The sequence below is a fragment of the Macaca thibetana genome, chromosome Y (assembly GCF_024542745.1).
Source record: "Macaca thibetana thibetana isolate TM-01 chromosome Y, ASM2454274v1, whole genome shotgun sequence".
NCBI classification, from domain to species: domain Eukaryota; kingdom Metazoa; phylum Chordata; class Mammalia; order Primates; family Cercopithecidae; genus Macaca; species Macaca thibetana.
Window position 1 is genome coordinate 3,596,017 of NC_065599.1, and position 23,913 is coordinate 3,619,929.

Genomic DNA, 23,913 nt, shown 5'->3' on the forward strand with positions numbered 1-23,913 from the left:
AAGTGGAGTGAAAGCCAGGCTGAGGCCCAAGGTGGGAATGCTGGGGACCTGAAACAGCCGGGGGCCATGCATGCAAAGGCACAGTCAGGTCCTAGCATCCCACCCATCGCCTGGGCCCGAGCCAGACACACCCGGTATGAGGATACCCCCTGGGTGGGCCTGGCCTCCCTGGCAGTGGGGGCCGGCAGTACCACTTGGTAGAGGTCGGAGAGCTGCAGATTCAAGTCAGGGGCCCCAGGTGGGGAGTGCTTCCCAGCTCCCCCCATTCACAAGCCTGTGGGGCTGAGGGGCTCCTACGTGTTGGGACTGAGCTATTGCATGACTCCAGCCCCAGAGACTCCCTGGGACAAGGATGGACATGCTAGGAGGGGGATGGGGCTCCAGCCATGCAGGGAGAAGGTGTCCAATAGATGGCCTGTGGGAGACACAGGGCCACCAGGTCACTCTGGAAGCAGCACTGAGGCCAGCGAGTGAACAGACAGACAGACAGCAGGGCAGAGTGGGGCAGGAGCAGAGGAGGCAGGGCCACCAGGAGAGCTTTGCCGCTTGGCTCTGTGGCCGCTCCCCACAAGCACTCAGCCTCTTACCAGACCTCGCCCTCCTTTCTGGCCAGCCTTACCACCACAAGGGGTTCCTCCTTAGCCAGGTACTGCGTCCAGCAAGACCCCTAAGTCAGGGAGGCCGGGGCTGGCAGCCCATTCTTCGTCCTCACCACGCCACTCCTTCTGGGCCCTTGGCCAGACTGCAGTGCTCAGGATATCCCACCGCTCACTCCCCATGCACACACACCCACTAAGGTATCCGGAACGGGTGACCTCAGGCCCACCAGCAAAACCAGGAGCTTTGCGGTATATGCAGGGGGCTCCCAGGCAACGAGAGATCTGCCAGTGAGGACACTCGAGGGCCAGTGTGCACTGGGCTGGGCACTGGCAAGGCAGGACCCTACCCCCACCCCTGGGCAGCACCCCCACTCCCACCCCCAGGCCCAGGCCTGCTGACCTCAGCCAAGTGCAGAGGAGGGCACTGGTTCAGACTCAGAGGGTTGAGGGCATCGTGTGTCAGCGACCTTGCTGCCACCTAAGGCCCAGAGCAGGGACTGATGGGTCAGGGTGGGCAAGTGCCTCTAGGCCGGCAGCAGACCCCTGTTCTGGGCCCAGCTGGGCCAGGACAGCCAGGTCCAACCCAGGGTCCAGCAGCAGAGTGTACCCGAAAGGAAACCACCAGTTATGAGGGTGGCCAGGGCAGGCCAGGCAGGCCCCAGAGGTGGCCAGGGAGAAGTAGCGGGGTGTCCCAAAGGGGCCCGTCCCAGTCTCAGGAGAGCAGCCATGTGGCAGTCAGCGGGCAGGCCCTGGGGAGGTCAGGGATGACCTCACCTGGGCTCCTGGCCCGTGGACAGCAGCTGTGGTGGACATTCTGGACTCGGGTAGGGGCTCCTAGAGTTGAGACCAGCAAGGAGTTAGACATCACATTGCTGGCAGAGGCTCCTGATGCCTGAGGGCCTGTAGTCATTCCATGACCTGATGAGTTCTACCCAGTAACGCAGACTTTACAGGCAGGGGTCACACTCTGGGAAGCACCAAACGATGGGGTGACACCCATCCCAGCTGCTACGCCCTCTTGGTGGTGAGGGTCCCAGATTCCAATTTTGGCCCTGCCAGACCCGAGGACAGACCTGGGGGACAGATGAGACCCAGTGCTCTTAGTCCCCTACCTTGCCCCACGAGGTCCCCATGGCCCCCTCCTCTCCACCAGATCTTCAGGGCAGGGGCTCCACTGGGCACCCAGCCCCTTCCACCCTGTCCGCAAGCATCGATTCCCCGGCCTAAGCTCGGGGCACCTGTATGGACCCATAGGCACACCCTGGGGAAGAGAAGGTCCGAGTGAAAGGGGCCCCTTGTCCACCACACACCCCATGCCCACTGCTCCCCCGCAGCCATGCTGGCTTTTCTCTTGCATGTGTGCTTGTGCTTTTTACCGCCTCAAAGACACCGCAGAGGAAGACTCGGAAAGTAAGGGCCCGCCCCTCTGGCTGCCCTGTCTCTGTCTCCCTCTGACCTCTTTCTCTTCCCCTGACACAGGGACCTCGGAAGGCCAGGCCTTGCTGCTCCACATGGTGCTGCCAGGGTCAGGCTGCCAGGGCCTCCCAGGTGCCACCGCTCCGAGCTTCTGCCACACCGCAGAGGGGGAGGTAGCGGGACCACCCAGCAGTGCTAGAGCCCGGAAAGGGCGCGCCCCCTCTCCCCTTTCTCCCAAGCCTCTTCCTTCCCAATCTTCTTTCCAAGCCCCTATCTCCCTTCCTCCCTCTCCTCCCTTCCCAGCCTTCAAGGATACTGCCTGTCTCACTCCTATTTCTTCCCTTCCTCTTCCTCACCCTCCTTCCTGGCCCCAGGCCCTGGGGCTCTTCCTCTCCAACTCTGCTTGGGGCTTTTGGAAGCCTAGAGCAGAAACCGGACTGTCTTGTTTCTGGGGGATGGGGGTACGCCCAGCTGAAAAGGAGGGCAGCCTTCAGCAGGGGGAACCCAAGGCTCCAGGCCGCCTAGTCTCATGCAAGCTGTCTCTCTCCCTCTCCCCACGCTGGTGATGTGCTGACCAGAGGAGAAGCCAAGACCCAAATGAGTGTGAGGTCCTGGCAGGCCTGGCACCAAGTGTGTTCCATGGTGGGGGTAGGGGAGTGGGCCAGGGCCAGCTGGCTGGAGCCTACACTCGGAGAGATGCTTGGAGGAATGCTCAGAGTGCAGGGTGGGAGGGACGAGGGTCACCTGGGAGATGGGCTTGGGAGGCCCAGCAGGATGTGATTTTGCCCAAGGTCATGTGGTGCAAACAAGGAGGGCTTCATGCAGGAGGAGGCTACCGATGAGGAAGGAAGGAGGAGAGGTGGGTGGGAGAGAGTCAAGGAAGGAAGACAGGGTGCAGGGATTCAGGCCACCGCAACACCCACAGGCTTCGGGAGACTGCAGTATGCCCTACCATACTTCGAGGACTCCCAGAGCCCTAGATGTGAAAATCAACGGGAAAGTGAATCAGGAAGTGGGAGAAAGGTGGGGGACTCACCCCAGAAACCCACCTCAGAATGACACCTTGACCATGTCCAAAATAGCTTGCTGTGCAGGGGCCCCTGTTCCCCTTTGGGGCAGAAGAATTTGGAGGCTCTTATTCTCATCGTACTTGCTTGTGAGCAGTTCATGGATTTGTTTTTTTACTGCAGCTCTTGCAACTTTTCTGCTTTTGATCAGTACTCAGAAGACACAGCACTCACTATGTGATTCATCTCTTGAGTGCTTTTGCCTGTGTTTTGCTCTGCACCGGGGGCAATCTTAGAGTATGTTAGCACACTCTCACTGTTGGCTCCCACTTGGGGAGCATTGCAGAGTCTCAGAAGAAGAGTGAGAACATCCAAAGAGTATCACCGGCATATTTCCATCCTTTCCATTTTATTTTTCAGTGATTTTAAGTAAAGTAATGCCGGATCACGAGATATTTTCTCATTTTAGAGAAAGTGTTTGTTTATTCATTAAGAAAATAAGGATGATGGCCAAATAGAAACAGCTCCAGTCTCCAGCTCCCAGTGTGAGCAACACAGAAGACGGGCGATTTCTGCATTTGCAACTGAGGTACTGGGTTCATGTCACTAGGGATTGCCGGACAATCAGTGCTAGTCAGCTGCTGCAGCCTGACCAGCAAGAGCTGAAGCAGGGCGAGGCATCGCCTCACCTGGGAAGCGCAAGGGGGAAGGGAATCCCTTTTCCTAGCCAGGGGAACTGAGACACACAACACCTGGAAAATCGGGTAACTCCCACCCCAATACTGCGCTTTACCAAGGGTCTTAGCAAACGGGCACACCAGGAGACTATATCCCACACCTGGCCGGGAGGGTCCCATGCCCAGGGAGCCTCCCTCATTGCTAGCACAGCAGTCTGCGATCTAACTGCAAGGCAGCAGCGAGGCTAGGGGAGGGGCGCCCGCCATTGCTGAGGCTTAAGTAGGAAAACAAAGCCGCAGGGAAGCTCGAACTGGGTGGAGCTCACAGCAGCTCAAGGAAGCCTGCCAGTCTCTGTAGACTCCACCTCCGGGGACAGGGCACAGTTAAACAACAACAACAACAAAAGCAGCAGAAACCTCTGCAGATGCAAAGGACTCTGTCTGACAGCTTTGAAGAGAGCAGTGGATCTCCCAACATGGAGGTTGAGATCTGAGAACGGACAGGCTGCCTGCTCAAGTGGGTCCCTGACCCCTGAGTAGCCTAACTGGGAGACATCCCCCACTAGGGGCAGACCGACACCCCACACCTCACACGGTGGGATACACCCCTGAGAGGAAGCTTCCAAAGCAAGAATCAGACAGGTACACTCGCTGTTCAGCAATATTCTGTCTTCTGCAGCCTCTGCTGCTGATATCCAGGCAAACAGTGTCTGGAGTGGACCTCAAGCAATCTCCAACAGACCTACAGCTGAGGGTCCTGACTGTTAGAAGGAAAACTAACAAACATGAAGGACACCCACACCAAAACCCCATCAGTACGTCACCATCATCAAAGACCAGAGGCAGATAAAACCACAAAGATGGGGAAAAAGCAGGGCAGAAAAGCTGGAAATTCAAAAAATAAGAGCACATCTCCCCCTGCATAGGAACACAGCTCATCGCCAGCAACGGATCAAAGCTTGACGGAGAATGACTTTGACGAGATGAGAGAAGAAGGCTTCAGTCCATCCAACTTCTCAGAGCTAAAGGAGGAATTACGTACCCAGCGCAAAGAAACTAAAAATCTTGAAAAAAGAGTGGAAGAATTGATAACTAGAATAATTAATGCAGAGAAGGCCATAAACGAACTGACAGAGATAAAAACCATGACACGAGAAATACGTGACAAATGCCCAAGCTTCAGTAACCGACTCAATCAACTGGAAGAAAGCGTATCAGCGATTGAGGATCAACTGAATGAAATGAAGCAAGAAGAGAAATCTAAAGAAAAAAAGAAGAAAAAGAAATGAACAAAGCCTTCAAGAAGTATGGGATTATGTAAAAAGACCAAATCTGCGTCTGATTGGGGTGCCTGAAAGTGAGGGGGAAAATGGAACCAAGTTGGAAAACACTCTTCAGGATATCATGCAGGAGAACTTCCCCAACCTAGTAGGGCAGGCCAACATTCAAATTCAGGAAATACAGGTGAACGCCACAAAGATACTCCTGGAGAAGAGCAACTGCAAGACACATAATTGCCAGATTCACCCAAGTTGAAATGAAGGAAAAAATGTTAAGGGCAGCCAGAGAGAAAGGTCGGCTTACCCACAAAGGGAAGCCCATCAGACTAACAGCAGATCTCTCGGCAGAAACTCTCCAAGCCAGAAGAGAGTGGGGGCCAATATTCAACATTCTTAAAGAAAAGAATTTTAAACCCAGAATTTCATATCCAGCCAAACTAAGTTTCATAAGTGAAGGAGAAATAAAATACTTTACAGATAAGCAAATGCTTAGAGATTTTGTCACCACCAGGCCTGCCTTACAAGAGACCCTGAAGGAAGCACTAAATACGAAAAGGAACAACCGGTACCAGCCATTGCAAAAACATGCCAAAATGTAAAGACCATCGAGGCTAGGAAGAAACTGCATCAACTAACGAGCAAAATAACCAGTTAATATCATAATGGCAGGATCAAGTTCACACATAACAATATTAACCTTAAATGTAAATGGACTAAATGCTCCAATTAAAAGACACAGACTGGCAAACTGGATAAAGAGTCAAGACCCATTTAGTTTGCTGTATTCAGGAGACCCATTTCACATGCAGAGACATACATGGGCTCAAAATAAAGGGATGGAGGAAGATCTACCAAGCAAATGGAGAACAAAAAAAGCAGGGGTTGTAATGCTAGTCTCTGATAAAACAGACTTTAAACCCTCAAAGATCAAAAGAGACAAAGAAGGCCATTGCATAATGGTAAAGGGATCAATTCAACAGGAAGAGCTAACTATCCTAAATATATATGCACCCAATACAGGAGCACCCAGATTCATAAAGCAAGTCCTTAGAGACTTACAAAGAGACTTAGACTCCCATACAATAATAAAGGGAGACTTTAACACCCCACTGCCAACATTAGACAGATCAACGAGACAGAAAGTTAACAAGGATATCCAGAAATTGAACTCAGCTCTGCAGCCAGCAGACCTAATAGACATCTACAGAACTCTCCACCCCAAATCAACAGAATATACATTCTTCTCAGCACCACAGCACACTTATTCCAAAATAGACCACATAATTGGAAGTAAAGCACTCCTCAGCAAATGTACAGGAACGGAAATTATAACAAACTGTCTCTCAGACCACAGTGCAATCAAGCTAGAACTCAGGACTAAGAAACTCAATCAAAACGGCTCAACTACATGGAAACTGAATAACCTGCTCCTGAATGACTACTGGGTAAATAACAAAATGAAGGCAGAAATAAAGATGTTCTTTGAAACCAATGAGAGCAAAGATACAACATACCAGAATCTCTGGGACACATTTAAAGCAGTGAGTAGAGGGAAATTTATAGCACTAAATGCCCAGAAGAGAAAGCTGGAAAGATCTAAAATTGACACTGTAACATCACGATTAAAAGAACTAGAGAAGAAAGAGCAAACACATTGAAAAGCTAGCAGAAGGCAAGAAATAACTAAGATCAGAGCAGAACTGAAGGAGATAGAGACACAAAAAAATGCGCCAAAAAAATCAATGAATCCAGGAGTTGGTTTTTTGAAAAGATCAACAAAATTGATAGACCGCTAGCAAGACTAATAAAGAAGAAAAGAGAGAAGAATCAAATAGATGCAATAAAAAATGATAAAGGGGATATCACCACCGACCCCACAGAAATACAAACTACCATCAGAGAATACTATAAACACCTGTACGCAAATAAACTAGAAAACCTAGAAGAAATGGATAATTTCCTGGACACTTACACTCTCCCAAGACTAAACCAGGAAGAAGCTGAATTCCTGAATAGACCAATAGCAGGCTCTGAAGTTGAGGCAATAATTAATAGCCTACCAACCAAAAAAAGTCCAGGACCAGATGGATTCACAGCTGAATTCTACCAGAGGTACAAGGAGGAGCTGGCACCATTCCTCCTGAAACTATTCCAATCAACAGAAAAAGAGGGAATCCTCCCTAACTCATTTTATGAGGCCAACATCATCCTGATACCAAAGCCTGGCAGAGACACAACAGAAAAAGCGAATTTTGGACCAATATCCCTGATGAACATTGATGCAAAAATCCTCAATAAAATACTGGCAAACCGGATCCAGCAGCACATCAAAAAGCTTATCCGCCATGATCAAGTGGGCTTCATCCCTGGGATGCAAGGCTGGTTCAACATGCGCAAATCAATAAACGTAATCCAGCATATAAACAGAACCAAAGACAAAAACCACATGATTATCTCAATAGATGCAGAAAAGGCCTTTGACAAAATTCAACAGCCCTTCATGCTAAAAACGCTCAATAAATTCGGTATTGATGGAACGTATCTCGAAATCATAAGAGCTATTTATGACAAACCCACAGCCAATATCATACTGAATGGGCAAAAACTGGAAAAATTCCCTTTGAAAACTGGCACAAGACAGGGATGCCCTCTCTCACCACTCCTATTCAACATAGTGTTGGAAGTCCTGGCTAGGGCAATCAGACAAGAGAAAGAAATCAAGGGTATTCAGTTAGGAAAAGTACAAGTCAAATGGTCCCTGTTTGCAGATGACATGATTGTATATTTAGAAAACCCCACTGTCTCAGCCCAAAATCTCCTTAAGCTGATAAGAAACTTCAGCAAAGTCTCGGGGTACAAAATTAATGTGCAAAAATCACAGGCATTCTTGTACACCAGTAACAGACAGACAGAGAGCCAAATCATGAATGAACTTCCATTCACAATTGCTTCAAAGAGAATAAAATACCTAGGAATCCAACTTACAAGGGATATAAAGGACCTCTTCAAGGAGAACTACAAACCACTGCGCAGTGAAATAAAAGAGGACACAAACAAATGGAAGAACATACCATGCTCATGGATAGGAAGACTCAATATCATGAAAATGGCCATACTGCCCAAGGTAATTTATAGATTCAATGCCATCCCCATCAAGCTACCAATGAGTTTCTTCACAGAATTGGAAAAAACTACTTTAAAGTTCATATGGAATCAAAAAAGAGCCCGCATCTCCAAGACAATCCTAAGTCAAAAGAACAAAGCTGGAGGCATCACGCTACCTGACTTCAAACTATACTGCAAGGCTACAGTAACCAAAACAGCATGGTACTGGTACCAAAACAGAGATATAGACCAATGGAACAGAACAGAGTCCTCAGAAATAATACCACACATCTACAGCCATCTGATCTTTGACAAAGCTGAGAAGAACAAGAAATGGGGAAAGGATTCCCTATTTAATAAATGGCGCTGGGAAAATTGGCTAACCATGAGTAGAAAGCTGAAACTGGATCCTTTCCTTACTCCTTATACGAAAATTAATTCAAGATGGATTAGAGACTTAAATGTTAGACCTAATACCATAAAAACCCTAGGAGAAAACCTAGGTAATACCATTCAGGACATAGGCATGGACAAGGACTTCATGTCTAAAACACCAAAAGCAACGGCAACAAAAGCCAAAATTGACAAATGGGATCTAATTAAACTAAAGAGCTTCTGCACAGCAAAAGAAACTACCATCAGAGTGAACAGGCAACCTACAGAATGGGAGAAAATTTTTGCAATCTACTCATCTGACAAAGGGCTAATATCCAGAACCTACAAAGAACTCAAACAAATTTACAAGAAAAATACAAACAACCCCATCAAAAAGTGGGCAAAGGATATGAACAGACATTTCTCAAAAGAAGACATTCATACAGCCAACAGACACATGAAAAAATGCTCATCATCACTGGCCATCAGAGAAATGCAAATCAAAACCACAATGAGATACCATCTTGCACCAGTTAGAATGGAATCATTCAAAAGTCAGGAAACAACAGGTGCTGGAGAGGATGTGGAGAAATAGGAACACTTTTACACTGTTGGTGGGATTGTAAACTAGTTCAACCATTGTGGAAAACAGTATGGCGATTCCTCAAGGATCTAGAACTAGAAGTACCATATGACCCAGCCATCCCATTCCTGGGTATATACCCAAAGGATTATAAATCATGCTGCTATAAAGACACATGCACACGTATGTTTATTGCGGCACTATTCACAATAGCAAAGACTTGGAATCAACCCAAATGTCCATCAGTGACAGACTGGATTAAGAAAATGTGGCACATATACACCATGGAATACTATGCAGCCATAAAAAAGGATGAGTTTGTGTCCTTTGTAGGGACATGGATGCAGCTGGAAACCATCATTGTCAGCAAACTATCGCAAGAACAGAAAACCAAACACCGCATGTCCTCACTCATAAGTGGGAACTGAACAATGAGATCACTTGGACTCGGGAAGGGGAACATCATACACCAGGGCCTATCACGGGGAGGGGGGAGAGGAGAAGGATTGCATTGGAAGTTATACCTGATGTAAATGACGAGTTGATGGGTGCTGATGAGTTGATGGGTGCAGCACAGCAACATGGCACAAGTATACATATGTAACAAACCTGCACGTTACGCACATGTACCCTAGAACTTGAAAGTATTATAATAATTTTAAAAAAGAAAAAGAAAGAAAAAAAAAAAGAAAACAAGACACCTCATGAAAGAGCATTTGGAAATATATAAAAGTCAAATGAAGAAAAAACGTCATCTATAATTCTCCCACCCAGCCAGCCACACTGTGGAAAAGAGATAATAAAAAGAAATAAATAAAGAGCCTTATCTGTTCCTTTTTCCCACACATAGGGCCTGGAAAAAAAATTGGGCACTGTTTTTCAAACATCATACTGTCTATACAGCCTTGAATTCTGCTTTTGTACAATGTAGCACTATTCGTAAGTATTTTTCCATGTTTTTACACAGTCTTCTTAAATATTTTGAATGGCCACATAATATTCCATCAATTGGACAAACCGTAATTTTCCTCACCATTCCCCTATTGCAGGCTTTCCCCAATACTTTACTGTCATAAATAACATTGGTTGGAAAGCGTTTTCAGTCTTTAGGGTTATTTCCGTAGGCCACATTCCCAGAACTGGAATTACTATCTCAAAGAGTATGAATGTTGTTAAGACTTTGACATCCAATGCCAAATTGGTTCCCACGAGGCCTGGCCAACATTGTCTTCTACGTGCAATGTGAACGGGTCTGTGTCCTACACCCTCCTCACTCAAGCACAGAAACGTGCTTTAATGTCACAGCCTGCGATGGATGAGAAAGAGCACCTCATGGTTGCTTGGCTTTGTGCCCCGATAGTCACTTGGGGCCAACGTTTCCCTGTATTTGTGGATGGGTCGTCTCTCTAAGAACTCGTAGCTATGGCTGTTGCTCATTTGTCTCATGGTGGAGGTGTCTCTGTGTTTTCTTAGTCATCAGTTTGCCTAAGGATGTAAGTCCTCTCTGTATTTGCTGAAAATATATTTTGAGTCTTTCTTTTTGGCCTTTATATTGTTCTTTTTTTTTCACATACATAAGTTTTTCATTTGTGTGGCGTCATCTGGCTTTCCTTCCCTTAGAGCCACCTTCTGCTGCTTCTGAGCTTAGGAAACCCTTCCCTCCTCCAGTTTTTGATTGATATTGTTGAAAACAAAAAAAAAAAAGTGTTGTTTTAACTCTTTGCTGCATCTGGAATGTGTTGGTGAGAGGAGGGGATCACACACCCATCCGTAGAGGGGGCCTCATTTCCCCTTCAGATTGCTTTCTTCACAGCCTCCTCTCCTCTTTCCTTTGGGTCCCCAGAGAGAAAGATGAAAGAGGGGCTGGGGAAAAAGAGGGGCTGGAGAAAATCAGGAGTTGGGGAAAGGCAAAGGCTTGCAGCGGCCATTCCTGCCCAGGGAGTCCACCGCACCATAGCTTCTCACACGACCTGACTGCATTAGTTTATCTGTTTGAGAAGGAAACGGAGGTACCCTTCCTGGTAGCTGGGGTGCAGCGACACTTGCAATGGCCGAAAGCCAAAAGGCAGACAGCGGCGCTGGAGCTGAGGCCTTCTTGACGGGGCTCAAGCCACTCTTGGGATGGTGGGCTACAAACCTCAGAAGCATAAAGCTAGGGCAAACATACCACTAGGCAGGGCATCCTCAGGAGGGGGCCAGAGCAGGAGGTCACCAGGGTCAGGAGGAGCCAGGCAGAGAAAGGCACGAGGCTGACCCTCTGGGATGGCTTCCCGGGTCTCTACTCAGCAGCCTCTCTGTCTGCTCTTGAGACTCACTGCTCCTAAGATCCCAGAAAAGGAGAAAGTGGACTTCCATGCAAGTTTATAGGGCTCCGGTCAACATGGCCACCATTTCCCCACACCCCAGCTTTTGGGCTCCAGGCCAGGCCTCAGAAGGTCACTTCTTCCCCAGCACGCACAGCTGAGGACCCCTGGATCCAGGCAATTCTACCATAACCTTTTCCTGGACCAGAGGAATCCCCTGTAAAAACAAACATCTCTCTTCCCTTCTCCTCCATCTATCTTTCTATCCATCCATCCACCCACCCACATAAGCACCTACGGATTCACCTACCCATCAATACACTCACCGACCCACTCACCCATTCACCCAACCATCTATCCCTTCATTCATCCATCCACCCACCCACCAACCTACCCATGCATCCCCCTAACCATAGATCTCTCCATCCATCCACTCACCCGTTCACCCTTCCGTTCATTCATCCATCCATTATCCACTCACCCATGCAATCACCCACCCACCCACTCATCCACCCATCCATCCATCCGTCCATCTGTCCATCCATCCATCCCTCCATCCATCCATCCATCCATCCATCCATCCATCCTTACTTCCATCCATCCAACCAGCCACGTATCCACTCACCCATTCATCAATCCATCTACCCACCCAATCACCCATCCGTAAACTCACCCACTTATCCACCCACTCTTCTATCCATTCACCTACCCATCCATCCATCCATCCGTTCATCCATCCATCCATCCATCTTCCATTTCTCCAATCATCCATCTATCCACCCACTCATCTGTCTCCATCCTATATCACTCGTCCACCCATCCATGAGTTCATCTGTTCACATGCCCATCTATTTATCCAACAAATTTCTCTCATTCGGCAGTCTTCTCTCTGTCAGGCCCATTCAGGGCAACTCTGAGGTTGATGACAGAGCAAGTCAGAATCAGTCCATCCCAACGATGCTGAGGACCTTCTGGCTAGGCACCATCCCTGCTTTGTGGCTCTGCAGTCAGGTCACCCTTGGCCCCTATGGGGATAGCAGCCATGGGAATGTGAAGAAGGCAAAACATTCCTTGCCACTTGCCATGTTCATGGTGGCCAAGGGAGACAGGGCTTCTCTGCTGGAGCAAGGGAAGGGGCCTCTTGCTGCAAGGCAGGCCAGGCAGGGCAGCATTTGGAGAGAGGGTTGGGGCTGACGCCCACTGACCCTGCCCACAGAACATCCAAAAGAAGCGTCCGAACAAAGACCTAATGGAGCTCCGGGCCCTCATTGACAGCCACGTTGAGGCTCGAAAGAAGGAGGAAGAAGAGCTGATCGCTCTCAAGGAGAGAATCGTGAGAAGGGCAGTTCAGGTTGCAGCACGGACTGGTGGGCACCCTGGGAGGAGCTGGGGTCATGGCTGAGCAGACCCCGGTCTCTGGCAGCAGGAGAAGCACCCGTGCAGAGACAGCAGAGGAGCAGAGGATTCGGGCAGAGAAGGAGAGGGAACGCCAGGTCAGACTGGCAGTGAGGAGTGCACCATCCCCACCACTGCCTCATCAGTGAATGAAAGCCAGGTCCAGAGAAATGTAGGGGGCTGAGGCCTTCCTCCTCCCGGATTTCTCATGGTCACTGGCCAATGAGCAGAGCCACTGACTAAGGCCCCCACACCCTGCAGTAACCCGCACAAGGGAACCAATCCTGGCCAAGACCTGGAGCTTCCTTCCAGACAGTTCTAAGCCCAGGGTGGGTCCCTAAAGCCTGCCCAGAAAGCACAGCACTCCCTCCATCCCTGAGCATCTTGGGGCCAGGGTCTCCACTGGAGGAAAAAGCCAGAAGTGAGGAGGAGGACACCATGAGGAAGGCAGAGAACAATCTGAAGAAGAGGAAGGCTCTGTCTTCCATGGCAGCCAACTACAGCAGCTATCTGGTCAAGGTGCGTACCGCTGCTGGGAGCATGGTGGCAGCCTTCAGTGTGGGCTGCTCCCAGTGCCCTCCAGAGACCAGGCCCCTCTCTTTGGGCCTGGACCCTACAGGCTGACCAGAAGAAAGGTAAGAAGCAGACGGATTGCAAAATGAAGAAGATTCTGTCTGAGAGATCCGGTATCAACCACCTCAGTGAAGACAAACTGAGGTGAGGGGTAGATGTTGCAGGACTCAGCCCTGAGGGTCGGGGGGTGACCCTGCAGGACCTGGCAACTCCTCCCCAGGCACCCCAGGCCCCTGTTCCTCGCTGGCTGGAGGAGGACTCCAGGGGCCTGGCCCTACCTTGGGGGCTTATTCAGGTAAGCCTCACCACTTCCTCTGCCTCAGGGATAAGGCTGAAGGGAGCCAGAGTTGGGAAGGAGGTGTCCGCAGGCGTCACCTGCACCTTTGCCCCATTCATGGTTCACATTTCCCGCCCCACATCCTGCCACAGGCTGAAGGCAAGTGGCCAGGTCTGGACTGCTGTGTGTGGCAGCCGAGTCCAGTACAGGCCACTGAGAGTAAGACCAGGTACGAGCCAGAGGGCCAAAGGACGGCGTCGCCCTGCACAAGGAGCCAGGAGACAGTAAGGGAACCGAAGAGCCCTGGTGGGGTCCCAGCAGCCCCGCCCACCCTGTGGTGGAGATGGGCCTTTGACCAACGCACGCAGGCCTGACCCTCGGGTCGTCACAGTGAGTCACTCGTGTTGTTCACAGATCACCATGCTCAGGAGGTACACTGACCAGGCCCAGAAGCAATGAGTAGTCCTGCCGTCCTTGCTCCATGCCGGGGCCTGTGGGACCAGCTGCTGATCCCTAACACGGGCTGGTGGTGGCCGGTCTCAGCAGGACAGAAACAAGACTAATCTGGCCAGGCCACTCGGGCCAGTATCTGCAGGCCTGTGACCAGCGACCTGGAGCCTCCTGCCTCTCCTGCACCCAGGGGAGCCCTGGCGGATGGCAGAGTCAGGAGGAGGGAGCCCAGTGGGACTCGCCCATCATGCCCTCGCCCCGAGTCTGGCACTGGCTGCAGGGAGAAGGCAGCCAAGGGACCTCCGGATGGGGCTGCGAGGGTGGCCTTTGGTGTGGCCAACCGGGGCCCAGGGTCATCCCTCAAGTGACCCGCCCTCCCAGGGACCTAGGACAGGAAGTTAAGCAGCCAGGGCTTTGTCACCAGCCCCTCTGTGACGCTGGGCAAAATCATGGACTCCTCAGGATGGTGATGCCTCTTCCATAAAATCGTGTCCCTGGAGGCTGTGGAATCCCTTGGCACAGCTACTCGACCACCTGCACGGGGCTGCACTCAGGGTGCTCCCAACGATGTCACGCTGGGCATCCTGTCACCAAGCCCAGCTGTGCAGCCAGTTCCATTTCCCCAAGGATCGCCGTGTTTGGGGGCTACTTGGAGTTTGGATGTTTTCTGGGATTCTTCTCCCTCCTCCTGTGGCCCTGGCTTCCCTGCGGCGCCTAGGGCAGTCTCCTCCACAGTGCAGGTGACGTCACAGCTTCCCCGTTGTGCTGTCAGGGATCCTGTGCAGGCCCTTCTGAGGGCAGGCAATTGGCGTGGTGTGCATGTGCCTGCGTGTGTGCACGTGTGCATGTGCTGAGGGTGCTCAGGAACGTGTGAGGGCACGACCTTTCCCAGCCACGCATCCTGCTGAGTAGCGTTGTCTGAAAGGGGCTGGCCTGGCAGGCCCAAGCACTCCTCTCCCCCGCCTGCCTCCATCCCTCAGCCACACCCAGCTCCTCCTCACTCACGGTCATGTGAAGCCCTCTGACAAATGGGGCAGGCTCCTGGGATCATCACCCCTCGGAGGCCACCGCCTGGAGGGCCATGAGCTCCTTTGAGGCCAAGCATCTGGGAGGATTATTGTCTGCCAAGACAGTCTTCCCCAGCTGGGGGTCTGTCTGCAGTGGTACCTCAGGCAAGGAAGGAAGGACAGAGGGAGTGTGTCCCGGGCTCACGTGCTAGCCCCCTAACCACACTAACGACCCAGGCCCACCAGGCACAGGTGAGTGCGCACTGCCTGGACTGAAACTGGGTGTGCGCCCTGAGAGCGGCCTGGCATTGGGCTGACAGTCCTCCCAGAGTCGGGGAGTGAAAGGGGTATGGCCAGAGGCCTTGACCCTCAAGGACCACTTGCTTCCCACTTGCAAGAGCAAGAAGGCTGGGTCCTGGGCCAAGGGCAAAGTGGGTGGGTGCTGGAAGTAGAGAGGCCAGAAAGGACCCTCAAGGCAGAGACCCTCCGCCTCTCCTGGGACTTCGCATCCTCCAGCCCCACAATCTTATCATCAGGGGCTCCCTGACAATCCTGGGGGTGGAGAGGCCATCCTGGAGCACCGCCCCCATCTCTGTCCTCGCTGCCTCCGTCCTCCCGTGGCCTGTGAATAAAGCCTCAGACCTCCCTCCACAGTGTGCTCTTGCTTTTGCATGGGGGCCCTGGGCGACATGGGGTGAGGGAGGGTAGGGGCTGCCCAAAGGCAGAGCATCCTGGCCACCTGCAGGCCAGCTGAGGAGAGGACTGGCCAGCATGTGCCACCAGCTGCTACAGCCAGGGCAGTGCCCGAATGCCCATCAGATGCTGCCCATGGCTTTTTCCTCTAAAATGTCGGCTTTGTTCCTGCTGTAGCCTATAAGACCCCTCTACTCTCCACTTCCACGGGGTCTTCATGCAGGAGAGATCTGCAGACCTCACCGCCAGCCCCAGACCCCATCCGTCCATGCTAGCTCTAAATCCACTGGGGGCAGAGAAACTTTGCCTCAGGAGGGGGTGAGAGAGGAGGGCAAGGCTGCCAAGGAGACTTTGCCATCCCCCAGAAAGGCGGAGCCAGGCATGAGGGGGCCACACACACACACAAACATCTCAGGCGTGTGAACCCACAACATGTAAACACGCACACCGAAACATCATCCAAGGAGTGTAACCCCACAACACACACACGCACAGCAACATCATCCAAGGTGTGTGAGAGCAAATACACACCCACACACAAAACACCCCTCCACCATGCGCGCGCACACACACACATCTTCTCAGGTGTGTGACCCCAGAACACACAAACACACACCCACAGAAGCATCATTCCAGTTGTGTGACCCGACAATGCAAACACACACAGAGCAACATCATTCCAGGTGTGTGAGACTTCACAACACACAAACAGACAAAATATCACCCCTCCACAACACACACACAAACATCATCTCAGGTGTGTGACCCCAGAACACACACACAGAAATATCACCCTGTGTGTGAGACCTGACAACACACACACACACACACACAAATATACACAGAAACATATTCCCAGGTGTGTGAGACCCCACAACACACACACACACACACACACACAGAACCATCATCCCAGGTGTGTGAGACCCCACAACACACACACAAACACACACACAAAGCGTTACCCCTCCACAACACATACGCACACAGAAACATCATCTCAGGTGTGTGAACCCACAACACACACATACACACAAACAAACATCATTCCAGGTGTGTGACCCCACAACACACACACACAGCAACATCATCCCAGGTGTGTGAGACCCCATAACATAAACACACACAAAATCACCCCTCCACAACACACACACACGCACACACACAAGCATCATCTCAGGTGTGTGACCCCAGAACACACACACACACACACACAAAAACACAAACACATACAGAAACATCATCCCAGGTGCTTGAGACCCAACAACACACACACACACACACACACACAGAAACGTCTGTTAAAGTTTTCCTTTAATATACTCTTCACGTGCTATTTCTTAGAGGTCAGTCTTTCACCAATGATGCGTTCATGGCTAATCTTTTAGTGGAAACGTGCTAGCTGGTGTATTGTGAACTCAATTATTACCTAAATTCACCAATCCTCTAATTGAAATGTAAAATTGAAAATGGAAGTTTTCCATTTCCTCCATGTTATGATGCAGGCTCGAGTAAGAATTTCAATTTGTTCTGCTTAAACTTCTTGCTGAGAACTGTGACTGTTTTGTCTTCCTTTTTTCTGTTCAGTCTGAAATCTTACTCTTCTCCTCCTCAAGATTATTCCTTCTATTCTATCCTACTGCTCGCTTCATGTTGCTTGGTTCTAAATTCTCTCCTGAAATAATTTCAAATCCTGCACTAAGGATCTTGTGTTAAGGTGTAAAGTTCCCTGTACAATATTAATGATAAATATACAGCCCCCTCGTGTTTCATAACTCTGCGTTTCGGTGATACCCACTTAACTGAAAAATGTTGGACTCTTCCGTGTCCACATTTGAAGGCTTACAAATACTTTCCTTTTTAAATAGTATTTAAGCCCAGTGACTGCTTTTCTGCTAAATGCTCTTGTAGTACTTAGTATCCTCACATAACCAGTAAGAATGCTTTGCATATACTGAAGTCACAGAAACTATGGCCAGGCACAGTGGCTCACACTGGAGCCAGTGTGGAAGACTGAGGCAGACGGAATACTTGAGCCCAGGGCTTTAATGTCAGCTCTGACAATGTAGTGAAATGCTGTCTCTAGAAAAATATAGAAAAAAACTATTGGATAGGTGTGGTGGTGCATGCCACTAGTCACAGCAATTCAGGAGACTGAAACAGAAGAATTGCATGTGCTCAGGAATTTGAGGCTGCAGTGAGCCATCATCTTACCAGTGCCTGGTCTGGTGGGAGCAAGACTCCAAACTGACAAAGAAACTGAACATGCAATTTTTAGGTTGGAACACCGGGGATCCAATAAAACGGGACCTAGGAAATGGAAGAATTGATTAGATTAAGAAGCCTGTCATCAAAGAATACTGCCAGGAACTTTAAGGAAAATTGAGAGGAATTCTCTAGCAAACAAAGCATTAAATGGAGCGTTTGCCTCTGTAATCATTTCTTTGATCTGCAGTTAGAAGGTCAAGTATTTCTTCACCATAAATCTGAAATTCGCCTAGTGAGATTCAAACTAAAATAAAAGCTATCTATCAATAAATAGGTCCATGTATGTGTCAATTCTAATATGTTTCTCAATCTTAAGCTTTCAGGTAAATAGTTCATTTTCAGTCACACAAAAACTATGGTCTGGCTCTCAGGTAGCATTTACCTTGGCCTCCCATCCCACCATTGCTTCTTGCCACAGTCGAAGGAGCAGCTTTTTTAGGAGGAGGACTTCCAATTCTTGAAGATGGACCTCTTTTAACTCCAAATGTTCCCTAGAAGAACTCAGGTGGAGATCAGCAGTGTATCTGCCCTTATCTGTGTTTCAAACAAAATCTTGAGAAGTATCACTGTTTCTTAAATGGCTAAATTTTAGATGTTATAAATCTTTCTTCTTACATATTGCAATCTTAAAATTGCACATTTCTCTAAATAAAATTCAGCATTTCTATATGAGATTAGTGTAATTCAAGCAATAAAAGTCCGTTTAGAAAATCTACAAAAATAATCAGGAATCATTATATATTGGTGTGTGAGACAGATATGGGATAAGTGGAGAGTGGAGAGCAGAAAGCTATCAGTTAAATATGTAATTATAATCTAAATCAAGAAAAACGTATTAGGAGATCAATGATAAATGGCTGTTCATATCATTGTGGTATGAAAAAAGCTTCATCAAAACATCAGAATGTTAAACCAAATTCCACTCAAAGGAAATCAAATAGTTACAGAATCAAAAAGTGACACCTCAGAAAAATTAATTCTCTGTAAAATGTGCTAACAGAATTTAGCATTCCTACAGTTCCTTTATGAAACACAGTAATTTTCAGCTTAGGCTATGCTCATTTTAATAATCTTTAAGAATTGCATTCTAAATAATGAAAAATTTTTATATGTCTACAAAAAATGTAGTTATATTCCAATTCCCTGGTGGTGTCACAGGCATCAACAGTGACATTCTCCTAGCATGGCAGAGTATTATTAAACTTCAACCTCAAGATCAATTGAGACTAAAAAGGACACAAAGCTCTGTCTCTTATAAGAGAGTGGAACATACACTGCAATTTCAACCTGAGAAAACATCTTCAATGAAGTACACATCTAGTTGTTCAAACTCCAAATGACATGTTAGGTTTTTGAAGGTTGGTTGATAGATAATACAATCTAACCAATAGGTATATTTTTAATGCATAGTTTGCTTTTTGTTTTTTTAAGTAAAAATTGGCCCCTCATTCCTATCGAGTAAATCTCTCAGAAATACCATTTTCAGTGACTCATCTTCCAGCGAGGAAAGTTACATACTTGTTTGTGAAGCAGTGGTTTTTAGACTTCTCCTGAGTCATAGACTCTTCGGAGAAATTAAAGTTCTACATTCCTTAAATGAAAGATTCTGTATGGCAGGCCAATGTGCATCTTCTCCATATCAAAATGAAAAAGGAATAGATCTGCCTACGTGTGTGCACATGTATTCAGAGAAAAACAAATATTGTGAAATCAATTCTAAAACACTGAGTTACTAATGTCCTGTCGGAGGGTTTCCATGATTTCGTCGTATTTTGACAATGCAACTTTTATGAACTTTGGGGTCCCAAAGTAAGAAACTCTAAAGTATTAGGAATGGGAATGAGTTCTACAGAAATCCTGTTGAGTATAGACAATCAGCAATCATAAACTCAATTCAGTTTGAGATTTGCATTATTTCTATGCAGAGTAATTAAGATTTGAAAACAATTTTTAGATATAAGTTCAATCATTCTTGTAATACTTCTTTAGGATTTACAAACCATTTTGTTCATTAACAAGAATTTAATTTACTTTTCATAGGAAGTAAATATAATTGAGAAATTTCTACATCTCCAAACGCTGTCTTTCATTTACTCTGGTTTCATCTTTATGTGTTAAAATATTACCCTAGTGTCCTCCACCTGAGGGATGCCATCCTCTTGTTCCTCCGCTACATCCTCTTTTCAATCTCAGACTTCCTAAAGGGCTTATGTGTCCTGAAGGAGATGGTGTTCTCCACGTACCACCACTGTGAAAAGACGGTTTGTTGGCTTGTTCTACTTTTATCGCTTTTCCATGCAAAAACTAAAAGTATTAAGTATACTATCAATACAATTGTTACATTTAACCTAAACACATTTTACAAACATTTTTCAACAACCGTATTTCAGGTCTAGATGTTTTCTTTGAAACAAACTTTTTTCTTTTTTTTTTTTCCTGAAATGACCACACCATTCACAAGGTGAAACTTGAGATATTTACGGAGTACATGCCCTTCCATGAAGGGATTCACACATATTCCATTATTCAAATTTCTTGAAAGGCCTCCAGTGTTAAAAAATAACACCTCAAGAAAAATTAACCTGTCATAAATTCTATAAGACAAGGTAGCACATCTTTTTTTACAATGCATAATATACTTCATCTTTGCATCCACATCATTAACTAAAAAACGTCAGTGTCTCAGGTGTATATGAAAGAATGTCTCATTAGAAAAGTAAGGTTATTGTCCAGACGTGGTATCTCATGCCTGTAATCCCAGCACTTTGGAAGGCCGAGGTGGGCAGATCATGAGGTCAGGAGATGGAGACCATCCTGGTTAACACAGTGAAACCCGAATTTCTACTACAGAAAAAAAAAAAAAAAAAAAAAAAAAAAAAAAAAAAAAAAAAAAAAAAAAAACTGGGTGTGATGTAGTCTACTAGAGGAAGCTGAGGCAGGAAAATGGCGTGAACCTGGGTGGTGGAGCTTTCAGTGAGCCAAGATCACGCCACTGTATTCCAGCCCAGGTGACAGAGGGAGACCCCATCTGGAAAAAAAAAAAAAAAAAAAAAAAAAAAGAAAAGAAAAAGAAAAAAAGAAAGAAAAGAAAAAGTGAGGTGAGGTTATTTAGTCAAAGTGATTAGTCACATTATTGATTTTGTATTGTTTCTTGTTTATTTGCTTATAGTTATGTACAATGTCTCTGTATGATTTAAAATTCTACACTTACTCTACTTCTGTTTCCTTAAATGTGATCCTTGGTTGGTGTCGTTCATGTTTTCAGCCTTACTCGTTTCTTATGTGTCCCTAAAAAACAACTCTTAGTAGAGTACTACATGTCATTTCTCAGAAATGTTTAAATGTCCTAATTAAATTCACAATAACTTTCTCCAGTTTAATCTTTTCTATAGTCTAAAGTAATGTTTGAAAACAGTTCAGCTAAGAACTCTATTTAAAAATTACATGGCTTTGGTCCTTGGTGGAAGATCTTAAATCCCTTCCAAGATCTCTTTCAGTCACATAGCCAACTTTTCTTACTTTGAGACTTCTTTTGTTATTTCTAGTCCTAAAAGATTTTCCCCAGATTTGCATATGGGTGCTTGCTTCCTAGTATTCTGAGGTTAGTCAAAATTTCTTAAACTGTTCTTTGCCCCTGAAAGTACCTCCTTTGTGTCCATTCTTAATACTTAGGTGCATATAACACACACGCGCGCGCACACACACACATGTATGTATAATATAATATAAATATATATACTACCTATAGTGTATATATACACACACACAATAAACCTTGTGACATGAAGTAATTTAGAAATCACATCTACAAAAATTGCCTGTTTTCTGCTTGAAAACTAGTGGAAAAATATTATCACAGATTATTATACATAAGTCAGAAACACCTCCAGTCCTGACACCATGCAATGAACCAAAAGAAACTCTCAGGTTCTACCACACCTTCAGATACAAAAGTGGAAGAATAAATAAACATGTTCTGTCTGCTATGTACTGGGAAGTGTGCTACATGTGACAGAAATATAAGCAACTAGGAAAATTTAAATATACACTAAAGGCAATTTAACAATCAAGAGATACGATACACATGGTACAGGGAGTACAAAATACCTACTATATAGGATGAAGAAGAAACTATAAATTCTAAGTTGTTTTTGAAGCGTAAATTGTTATTTCTGAGACATTTACAGAGAACAGTAATGCTCACGCAGTTCAAGAAAGCATATTCAAGATAGCATGAGGGGTAACAGAAACTACAATCAGATTGTGATAATGTTATAAAACAAAAAGCTCCAAAGGGTCCAGAATGGAATGATCTTGACTGCAACGTAAAGGAATTCTGTAGTTAATAGTATTACAGAAGAGTTTAAAGCTGTAATAAACAAACAATCCCTTGACTGTTAAGACTCAATAGGACAAGAGACCATTGATTGCATCAAAACAAGTTATCCAATACACTGGGAAAACTAGTAATTACGTATGCATGTTACATAAACCACTCTGATGACTAAAGACATTCTTAGGAGAAAAGGGCAACGATGGGGTAAAAATGCCAGTTAGTTGTTCTGTTATCCAAATTCAATGTCCTCAGATTATTTTCTATTTTCAACTTCTTAACACTTCCTTAAATGAAAACGCCTTCTTTAAATATACTTTCTCTAGAATGTACTTTCAGAGAGTGGGGAAGAATGTTTCCATCACGTGAGTCTGTCTAGGTGTCTTCTACAGAAGATTTCTTTCTGGTAAGTCAGACTCGGTGTCTATCCACAGTGTGTATATGCTACACAATTATTTCTGTAATTGGAAATAATTCCATTACTAGCATTTAATAGATACTGACTGCTTTCTCTCATTTTCCTGAGGATTTCTTCTAAGTTGTACCGCTCTTTGTACGCTTTGAAAACCTGCTGACACTCCTATTGAAATACAAACATGGAAACTGGATTACCATATACTAATTTATGTAATGTGCATTCCTATATCGTTTCAACTACACTTGCATTTATATGGCAAAAGGAAGAGGATGGCTAAAGCATTTCAGTTCATGTGGCATTCTGCTATCTTCAAAAGTTTAATCCTACTAAAAAGACCTACTAATACTGTTAACTGAAAAAACGGAGTTAGGATATTATTCACTAGGGACCCTTACCTTTCCATTCCTATCTTTGGCAGCATTCTTAGCATCTGCAGCGTTCTCACAAGGAATAAATGTGAAGCCTCTGCACTTGTCGGTTCGATTTTCTTCAAAAGAACTAAAATATATGAAAACATTTTACATTTATGTAACGGAATAACCATAGTACTAACCATCTGAAAGTTACATCAAACCAAAAAAAAAAAAATGCACTTTACATCATTACTGTGATTTAATACTAAGTCACCCGTATAGTGTGCCTATTTTACTTCATTTTGTTCGCTACCTGCACAAATAATGTACTTTTGCTTGTTTTCCTTTCACAGTAGTAGGTGACCCTTACCACAGACCCTTCACTTGCAGGCCATGAGATTTTTTCAAATATCAAATTGAAACTTAAAACAGCAGTTTAAAAACAACAACAAAAAATCACTTTGGACGCATATATTCAAGCAAATATATTGAGTATATGTTTACTTGTACTTGTAAAAATATATGTTTACAGAATACCCAAAAATAGATGTTGGTGTTAAGAGTTACCTTCTGATAAGGGACCATGTTTCCCAAATACTGCCTTAAGCATCCTTTCCTTGGCTTCTCTACTTAGACCACAAATGAACAGCTTGCCAGGCTGATTCACTTCCATCATTTTGCTGTAAATGGTAAAAAATTATCTATATTTAGCTAACGATAAGGAAGCCCAAAAGATAAAATTTTATTACATACGGTGTTGAAAACTGAAGTGAAGTACCCTTACAGAGGCTGACATCTTTT

General features: G+C 46.4%; 1 protein-coding gene and 1 pseudogene across 1 annotated transcript; one reads left to right on the forward strand and one right to left on the reverse strand.

Moving 5' to 3' along the window:
* LOC126947179 (RNA-binding motif protein, Y chromosome, family 1 member B-like) overlaps nucleotides 1–23,913 on the reverse strand; it is a 54,958-nt pseudogene that overhangs the window by 26,121 nt on the left and 4,924 nt on the right.
* Nucleotides 1,955–14,408, forward strand: LOC126947201 (troponin T, fast skeletal muscle isoforms-like). Its single transcript, XM_050777922.1, is given in 10 exon segments — nucleotides 1,955–2,009; nucleotides 2,079–2,147; nucleotides 2,594–2,618; nucleotides 11,352–11,397; nucleotides 12,562–12,696; nucleotides 12,791–12,857; nucleotides 13,135–13,259; nucleotides 13,360–13,457; nucleotides 13,637–13,819; nucleotides 14,231–14,408. Coding segments are annotated over 10 exon segments (981 nt in total).